Raw genomic sequence first — 8,734 nt, forward strand, 5'->3', positions numbered from 1 at the left:
TGAATTCCAATATGACTCTTCAGACTGTGGTTGCATTGCAAAAATGTAAACCCAGTCACCAGAAGAAAAATTGGCATCATACGTTTCTGCAAACCACAGATACATTTGTATGTCATTATAGCAGATATGTTAAAACTTTATGTTGAAACTTCATGTTTCAACAACACTGTGACTGAGGTGTGGTTAGGTTAGGTTAGGTTAGGTTAGTTTGGGTTAGGCTAGGTTAAGTTAGGCTAGGTTAGTTTGGGTTAGGCTAGGTTAGGTTAGGCTAGGTTAGTTTGGGTTAGGCTAGGTTAGGTTAGGCTAGGTTAGTTTGGATTAGGGTTAGGCTAGGTTAGGCTAGTTTGGGTTAGGCTAGGTTAGGTTAGGCTAGGTTAGTTTGGGTTAGGGTTAGGCTAGGTTAGGTTAGGCTAGGTTAGTTTGGGTTAGGGTTAGGCTAGGTTAGGTTAGGCTAGGTTAGTTTGGGTTAGGGTTAGGCTAGGTTAGGTTAGGCTAGGTTAGTTTGGGTTAGGGTTAGGCTAGGTTAGGTTAGTTTGGGTTAGGCTAGGCTAGGTTAGGTTAGTTTGGGTTAGGTTAGGCTAGGCTAGGCTAGGTTAGGTTAGGCTAGGCTAGGTTAGTTTGGGTTAGGCTAGGTTAGGTTAGGCTAGGTTAGTTTGGGTTAGGGTTAGGGTTAGCCTAGGTTAGGTTAGGCTAGGTTAGTTTGGGTTAGGCTAGGCTAGGTTAGGTTAGGCTAGGTTAGTTTGGGTTAGGGTTAGGCTAGGTTAGGTTAGTTTGGGTTAGGCTAGGCTAGGCTAGGCTAGGTTAGGTTAGGCTAGGTTAGTTTGGGTTAGGCTAGGTTAGGTTAGTTTGGGTTAGGGTTAGGCTAGGTTAGTTTGGGTTAGGCTAGGTTAGGTTAGGCTAGGTTAGTTTGGGTTAGGCTAGGCTAGGTTAGTTTGGGTTAGGGTTAGGCTAGGTTAGTTTGGGTTAGGCTAGGTTAGGTTAGTTTGGGTTAGGGTTAGGCTAGGCTAGGCTAGGCTAGGTTAGGTTAGGCTAGGTTAGTTTGGGTTAGGCTAGGTTAGGTTAGTTTGGGTTAGGTTAGGCTAGGCTAGGCTAGGCTAGGCTAGGTTTTGGCCCAAAAACCTCTTGGTTATGATTAGAAAAAGATCACGTTTTGGCTTAAAATACCAGCTTTTGTTTGCACAGTCCGGCCTGGAAAGGCACAATGTCTCGGTTAAAAAAAAACAACTGCTTTTCGTGGCACTCTCCCAGCAAGAGATGCAGCAGTGATCAAAAAATACCCAGTTTTGTCGTTAATTGGTCTCAAACAGTGGTCTGCAAATTGGCAGGAGTCTTGCCTCAATGTCATGCCATCCACCATCTTCTCCACCTCCCAACAGTCAGCTCATATACTACGTCACTGTAGAAACATTGATATGATTCATATGGAACGTACAAATGTAACATATTCATGGTTTGCAGAAACATACAATGCCAACATTTTTCTTCTGACAGCTGCGATGCACCTTAGCTGGATATCAGTGTGTCCTCTGAACAAACAAAACCAGACCAGCAGTGGAAGAAGTACTCACAGCCTGTACATAAGTACAAGTGCCAATATATTACGGTAACACTGTCCTAACTGGATATGACCCAAGCGAGTATCAGCGACTAAATCAGTTTGATTTTGTTTTAGTTTTAGTTTGATTTGTTTTCTATTGGACTGTCCTAACTGCCTGCGAGCAACGTGGCGTGCCACTTTGAGCTGAACCTTTGCCGGATGCCTCATTTCTATTTTTATTCTGTCACTTGCGTTGGAGGCGCAGCAGTAGATGAGGAACAGCTGATTCATGAGATTTAAATGAGGTGTTTCCTGCCAGATGTCAACTTATTTAACTACAAAACCTAAATAAACTGGAATCTGGCTGGAGGGAGATTGCCAGGAAGATGAGTGTTTCTGGTAAGAGCTGTGTGGGATGCTTGCAAGCTAGTTTGTTCTTTGTTGAGATGGTGGTATGATATAGTGGGAGCTACAACAATGATATCTATGAGTTACGCACAATACAACTACTGTGAATATGAATAATAAGAAGTACGTACTCACCCATCTTTTCAGTGTTTACTCTGAGCAAACAGCTGCAGGGTAAGTGGTCTGCTTACATGATGTGATGGAGTCCAATATTTAACGGATCCAGTGTGGAGAGAGAGCAAACACCAACCTTTACCCGAGAGAGCAGTGTTCGCGTCCTGCAAGATTCTAAAGCCAAACCCTGGTCTTTTTTCCTAAACCCAACCATGTGTGTTTGTTGTTGAGGGGGGAAAGAGACGCTGTCCCAGAACGTCAGCAACCAATGCACCCAGGGTACCTTGCACATCGTATGTCGATGTGGTTAGTCCATGACCAGACGTCAATATGTGATGAGGTTGGAGGAATAGTCTGACACTCGCATCCAGTCAGGACACAGTGTAAAAAATACTTTGCTGCAAGAAAAATTCCTGCATTCATTCATACACAGATGTATTGCCACAATATGTATTAAAGGCATCAAAGTAAAAATACACCCTCTGCAGTAAAATGACCCCTTTGACAGACAAATTATGCTTGTGACACTAGATTAATGCATCATTATATAAGCAGGATTTGAAGGTGAAGCCAGTTTTAACTACTTTAAATTGTTGTTTACACCGGTTGTTCCTGCAGGCGCCCTCCAAAGGGTTCAAAGATAATTCGGAGTCATGAGATGGTTAATGGGACTGGACAGAAAAACAAATTAAGTTCTGCCGCACCAGTCTATATCAATTTTTTACTTTTTTTTTTAAACTTTGTGTAAAATATGATTATTTTGCCTCTTTAGGCCTCAAACAGTCATTAAAGTGAGACCAGAAGTTTCGAGGGGAAATGTCTCTCAGAGACATCTGAAATATGATTTACTTTGTTCCCACAGTGTAATTACATTCCAACCCGTGGGCAGCATGGCGGTGGATTTACTTTTTTCTTTCATGTCGAGAAATTACAGGGGGCAGCTTCACAGCGCATGTCTGTCAGATGATCCTCTCCCTCATTTGTTTTCATCTGCCTTTTTCACAGCAGACATGTTGACTTGTCACAGTAGGAGCATCTCATGTGTTACTGATTACATTAACGAAGGCTCTGTCATGTTCAGGTGTCCCAGTGAGCCGTGATAGTGTGACGCTGAGCCAAATACAGGACCCTGAAGCTGAAGCAGCAAACACTGGATTCAGCCATCATTCATTTTATTATTCACACCTTTTCTTTATACTGCGACATGTCGAAATGTCTTCTGTGAAAAATAGGCCCATCCTGTCCTCCTGTGTCTCAGCTCAGTGACCCACCAGGTTTGTTCAGAATGTTCCACTCTACCAGCCTTCACAGAGCAGCTGTTGCCTGTCGCTCTCCTTTATTTTCTGTTATCTCTCGACTGGGCTTTTGAATAAAGGAATAATTCTGCAACCTCGACATTAAGGTATTAATTCCCCAACAATTCTCACCGGTAAACCTGCAATGATGGATTTTTTTTTTGACATTGTGGCCATAGGGAAACAAGTGTTGAACCAAGCTGCAACCTCTGGGCCTGAAAAATAAAGCCAACAAGGAAGAGCCAAAACCTGCAGTTCCTGTAATGGCCACTTGAGGCTCCATAGCCCCATGTTAAAATGCCCAACTTTACAGCAGAAATAAACATGTTTGCAGCCTGGTACAAAAAACTGTTTTGTTCTCTGTGGCTAATATTTCCATTCATGACAACTGTACAGAGGGTGACTTTCTACAAAATTCACTCGTTTGCAGTTTATTAAGGCTTTAAGTTGTGCACAATTAAGGCTGTTGCTGCTTTGAGTGACAGGTTGCCGTCTGTTGACAAGTCACTACCAGTGTTGCTAACACTGCAATGGCTGTGGCTCAGAGGGTAGTATGGGTTGTCCACTAATTGGAAGTTCGGCGGCTTAGATCCCCGGCTCCTCCAGTCTACATATCGAAGCATCCTTGGGTAAGATACTGAACCACAAATCACTCCCGATGGCTGTTCCATCGGTGTGTGAGTGTGTGTGAATTGTTACTGAGTAGCAGGTGGCACCTTGTATGATAGCCATCAGTGTGTGAATGTGACATGTAGTGTAAAAGCACTTTGAGTGGTCAGAAGATTAGAAGATTCTGGCTCCGAAAATCCAAAATGTCAAACTCAAGGCTTCCAAACCGACCTTAGGAACAGCGCTGGGCTGTAAAACTAATTTTATAAAGTGGACAAAAGTGGAATTACAACAACCGCATCCATCAGGTGATGTCATGAATCCCAAAAAGACTTTTCCCCATGACCTTACATTGGGACAGAGATGTATGTAAATAAGTGGATACTTTTTTTTAAGCATTGCAACCCTGGCAGAATGATCTGTTTTACTATCAAGACTTGATCTGTTTGGTCCACAATGCAGAAGGTGCAGGCAGTTTAATAATGCAGAAAAAGAGCTTCTTTAGCTTCACGCACCACTTAGCAACTTTCACAGGAATGAACGGGTACCCACTTCCAACGCTGTGTCCAACTGGAGTCCATTTAAGTTTATATGACTAACCCTTTAATTAAGCAAGAGTTTGTTTAGACGGCCAGCAGCAACATGATCATTCATTAGAGTCTTTGTGTTTGTGCCCACCTGATGAATGTCAGTCCAATATTCTCTCTCTTTTAGCTCTGGTTTTGGTCTCCACCAACTCCTGAGGGAAATATCTGTCTCTTTAGCTGCTAAACGCTCCACTGTGTTCACCACCTGAGTCTGTCTGCCGTTTGCTGCTGTGCAGGAAGTGTACTGTGAATCACTGTTGTAATAAAAATATCAGTTATAAGTTTTTATTTCTTTTCAGTTGAATATTGAGAACAACAAACATGTTGGTTGATGGTACAGTCTTCCTTTCATCTCTGAAAAGGTGCAGTGTTTGTGCAGTGAGCCACAGAAGAACAGCCTTATCTGGTCAACTGCCTGAACTCTCTCCTCTTGGCTGCACAGTAGATGATCAGCAGTATCACTCCAGCTCCGACGCCTGCCAGGCTGGAATAGTACAGCAGCTGTGTGTTCAGACAGAAATTGTTTGTTTGTTTGGTTGTTTTTTTGGCCATTTACACAACAATATATCACGATTTACATTTTATTGACTAAAATATTGAGCAAATAATTTTAAAAAAACGTTAATTGCCAAAATAATCATCAGTGCATCATCGCGTCCCCAAACTCATCACTTCCTAAACCAAACAGTACCATGTCAAGAAGAGCCACCATGTGGTCAAGCTCGTCCGACACAGTCTGGTTCTGCTGGTTTCCAGTGGAGTCCCACTGGGCCAGGGAGCTTTCGTAGTCCAGATTTAGAACCCCGATGGGTAAAACCCGGATCCCCCAGTAAACCTTTTTCACCCTGCGGAAGTTAGCATCCTGCACGACACAGCAATAAGTACCTGAAAATGACATGATGAGTTCATTAACTGGCTTTTTTTGTAATATGATATGATCATTTTATGGTCAGCTTTGATTTTGAGAATTAAAAAAAATCTCAATCTAACCTTTTTTACATGTGTTGCTTAGTTGAGAATCAGGAACTGTAGAGTCAGACTGTTCTGACGTACATATCAGCACCTCCAACCTTTTCTTAAATTCAACTTAAAGTTGATACCCACTGGTCTAACCCTGCTGACAAGGTCAGTGGAGCTTTGAGCTTTGACCATGAATCAGATTCTTTGTGAGCACACGCATAGATGTGTTTACCTGCGTCCTCCTCCCTGATGGGGTCCAGAATCACTCGGTCCAGCAGGGGAGCACCAAAGCGGGCAAACAGCGAGTCGTCAGAGCTGATTATTCCTCGGGCGTAACGCCATGACACCCTGTGCCATAAAAAAGAAGTCATCACACTGAGAACAGTGTGAACAGTTCCTGAAGATCCAGATGTTCAGGAGGTTTTGTACCAGGAGCCAACTTGTCCGTAAAGGTCTCTTCCTCTCTTCCTTGCTTGATTTTTTTTCATTGTTTGCAATCTAAAGGACACAAATCACTTCTGAATCTTCCATTCTTACCTCCAGGTGAACCTCCCCATCGCCTCCATGACTTCCCCGAGACAGTCGATCTCTACTTTCTGTCCTGAAGTCACCGTCATGGTCCTGAGTCCACACTGCCACGACTCCAGACACTTCACCTTACGGACCCGACACTCCTCTGACACCTACCACCAAGTCAGTCATGCAGATGACAGCGATTGTTGTTATTAAAGCTATTTTCCTTTTTTACATTCCGTCATCATTTAGTTTTACATGTTTAAGACGTGTCTTTGGTACCTCTGTTCCATCTTGATTTTTCACAGCTTCTTCCATCGCTGTCTCGCCATCTTTCAGCAAACACAGGGTCTGAGTTTTAACCCCCAGCCCACAGGTGGCGCTGCAGGGGGAGCTGTCGACGATGACCTCCACTGGCACATTATCCACCTCCTCCAGGTCAGCTGAGGTCAGAGGATGGAGGAGGAGGAGGAGGAGGAGGAGGAGGAGGAGTCTGACGGTCACATGTTGCATTTTGATATTTGATGATGAACCTGTAGGAAATAAAAAGGTTTTAGTTGTCCACTCACTGCACAAAGTTAAAGCTGCTGAGACAATATCATTTTATTATAATGTTGTTTGAAATAACAAATATTGTTAGAGACATGCAATGGTCAAAATTAAATTAAAGAGTTTCTTTAAAAACAAAATGTGCGTGTGTGTGTCTGTGTCTGTGAGCAGCTCCACCCTCTTGTCCAGATATGGTCACTTCTGGGTCCAAAAAAACTAGATGGTGGCAGCCGAAGTGCCGGACTCAAGGTTTCAGAAGGGGAGTCCACAAAACAATGGGTGACGTCACCATAGCTACATGCATTATTTTTACAATCTAAGAGTAAAAAGGAGGAGATTAAGAGCGATCTGGGTTTTAATCTCCTCCTATTTTGTTTACGTTCAAATAACAGAAGAGGTATTTCATTTATAATTCCATAATTCAACATTAAAGTTTGCAGGAGAATCAGTGACGAGTTGTCCGTGTATACAGAAGAGATGATGGCTATATTATCAGCAGTACAGTGGGTTGAAGAGGTGAGACCTTTGAAAATAAAAATATGCTCTGACTCCAGTTCATCAATGATCAGCATGAAATACAGTCATTCGGACAGCAGACGGGATATTTTACTGGAAATACAGCAAACACTATTCAGAATTCAGTTGGTGGGACAAAGCATAACATTTATATGGATACTGGCTCATGTAGGAATCAGTGGAAATGAAATAGCTCACACATGTTCAAATGAGACAACAAGATTTAATCATATTGGCATACCAGTTCCTTTAAGTAAAACAGAAATGAAGACCAGTATTAAACTAAAGTTAAAAGAGAGATGGAAAAAGCAGTGTGAAGAAGAAAGAACAGGCAGATGGTTTTACAGAATTCAAAGAAAAGTAGGTGTGATGAGGTCGGTGAGATCCTGCAGAGAAGAAACTATTATATCAAGACTACAGTGTGGTCATTCAGGACGTAATAGCACACTATTTAAAATAAAGAAACATAACTCAGGAAACTCACTTTACCGTGCAAAATATGATGTTGAAAAGGTAACTCATATCAAACCTTAAGGCAAGACATGGCAAGCAAAAACATCGATGTTTCATGCAGTGGTCAATTTTGAGATTTTGGGTTAGTTTACTCCTTGAATATGTATTCTTCCAAACTGCTATAAAGAAAACATTCAAATTATACATTTAGATGTTTATTTCATTACATGTTGTCTACTTATGGCAGTAAGTTTCTCCCGAATTTACCAAAAAGGTAGCATTGTGCAGAGTAGGCCAATATGTTTATTAGTTGGGTTACTACAGTTGTAGGCCTTATTTTAGGCCCTGTGTCCACATAGCGCCTTTTCTGGCAGAAAGGTGCTGGAAGGGCACTGCGGAGCGCTGGGATGAAGCTTCTGTGCGCCCCCCAAAAAAAACGCTCACGAGGGATTTCGTTTCTATGACAACAATATCTTGACAATTCCTGTAGCCACGTAGTTTTGCAGCATCGCCTCTTTGTTTTTTATCTATAGTTTGACATTTCTTTCACGATGAGCACCAACCGGAAGATGCTTGCGCTCATATTATGTTTGGATGAGCTTAATAGTGATGTCCCTGCTGTCACTGCTCAATCTGACAGACGTAGGGTGATATCAGCTAAACTGGGCCACTTTTTGGTTAATCACTTGGGAAACTAAGAAAAAACAATGTATGACATTTGATTGTGTTCCTATGATTAATAGTGACTGTTTTTAATATTTTTGTGTTGAATTTATGTAATAAAATATAATTGTTAAGACCCTATAGCTGTTGAAACATCAGCTGTCCCCATTTTTGAGATGTGCGGTGTTCAGGTAAAATGGGCCACTCAAACTGCAAAGTGAAACAGTCATTTTTCATAATATAATCAAATTATCTTTAATATCAACACACATAACACAGTAGAACATTACATTTAAATACATTAAACATCCTTCCTTTTTCCTCTCTCTTCCTTTCTCCTCATCTCCGTTCCTCTCTCTTCCTTTCTCCTCATCTCCGTTCCTCTCTGTTCCTTCTTGTTTGCCATATATAATTATAGTTTCATGTTACTTTACTTAACCATATTCCACTATCACTTCTAGGCTACAGTATGCCTCTTTCACCTTTCCCTTTCTCGTGTGTGTGTGTGTGTGTGTGCTCACGATGCAGAG

At 42.0% G+C, this 8,734-nt stretch overlaps 1 protein-coding gene across 1 annotated transcript; it reads right to left on the reverse strand.

Annotated features, from left to right (window-relative positions):
* Nucleotides 1-4,854: 4,854 nt before the first annotated feature.
* Nucleotides 4,855-6,549, reverse strand: tmem81 (transmembrane protein 81). Its single transcript, XM_033628169.2, has 5 exons — nucleotides 6,306-6,549; nucleotides 6,048-6,193; nucleotides 5,743-5,858; nucleotides 5,242-5,435; nucleotides 4,855-5,051 (listed from the first exon to the last, which is right to left on the reverse strand). The coding sequence occupies exons 1-5, from the start codon at nucleotides 6,534-6,536 to the stop codon at nucleotides 4,950-4,952; spliced, it is 789 nt and encodes a 262-aa protein (XP_033484060.2). The 5' UTR covers nucleotides 6,537-6,549; the 3' UTR covers nucleotides 4,855-4,949.
* Nucleotides 6,550-8,734: the final 2,185 nt, after the last annotated feature.

The sequence above is a fragment of the Epinephelus lanceolatus genome, chromosome 8, assembly GCF_041903045.1.
Source record: "Epinephelus lanceolatus isolate andai-2023 chromosome 8, ASM4190304v1, whole genome shotgun sequence".
Taxonomy (NCBI): Eukaryota; Metazoa; Chordata; class Actinopteri; order Perciformes; family Serranidae; genus Epinephelus; species Epinephelus lanceolatus.

Excerpts from the sequence above, each read along its gene's own strand:
- tmem81 (XM_033628169.2), bottom strand. The coding sequence starts at position 6,536 with ATGCAACATGTGACCGTCAGACTCCTCCTCCTCCTCCTCCTCCTCCTC. Across the intron at positions 6,194-6,305 it reads AAAATCAAGATGGAACAGAG|GTGTCAGAGGAGTGTCGGGT; the intron begins GTACCAAAGACA and ends ACTTGGTGGTAG. Across the intron at positions 5,859-6,047 it reads ATGGGGAGGTTCACCTGGAG|GGTGTCATGGCGTTACGCCC; the intron begins GTAAGAATGGAA and ends TTTATGGCACAG.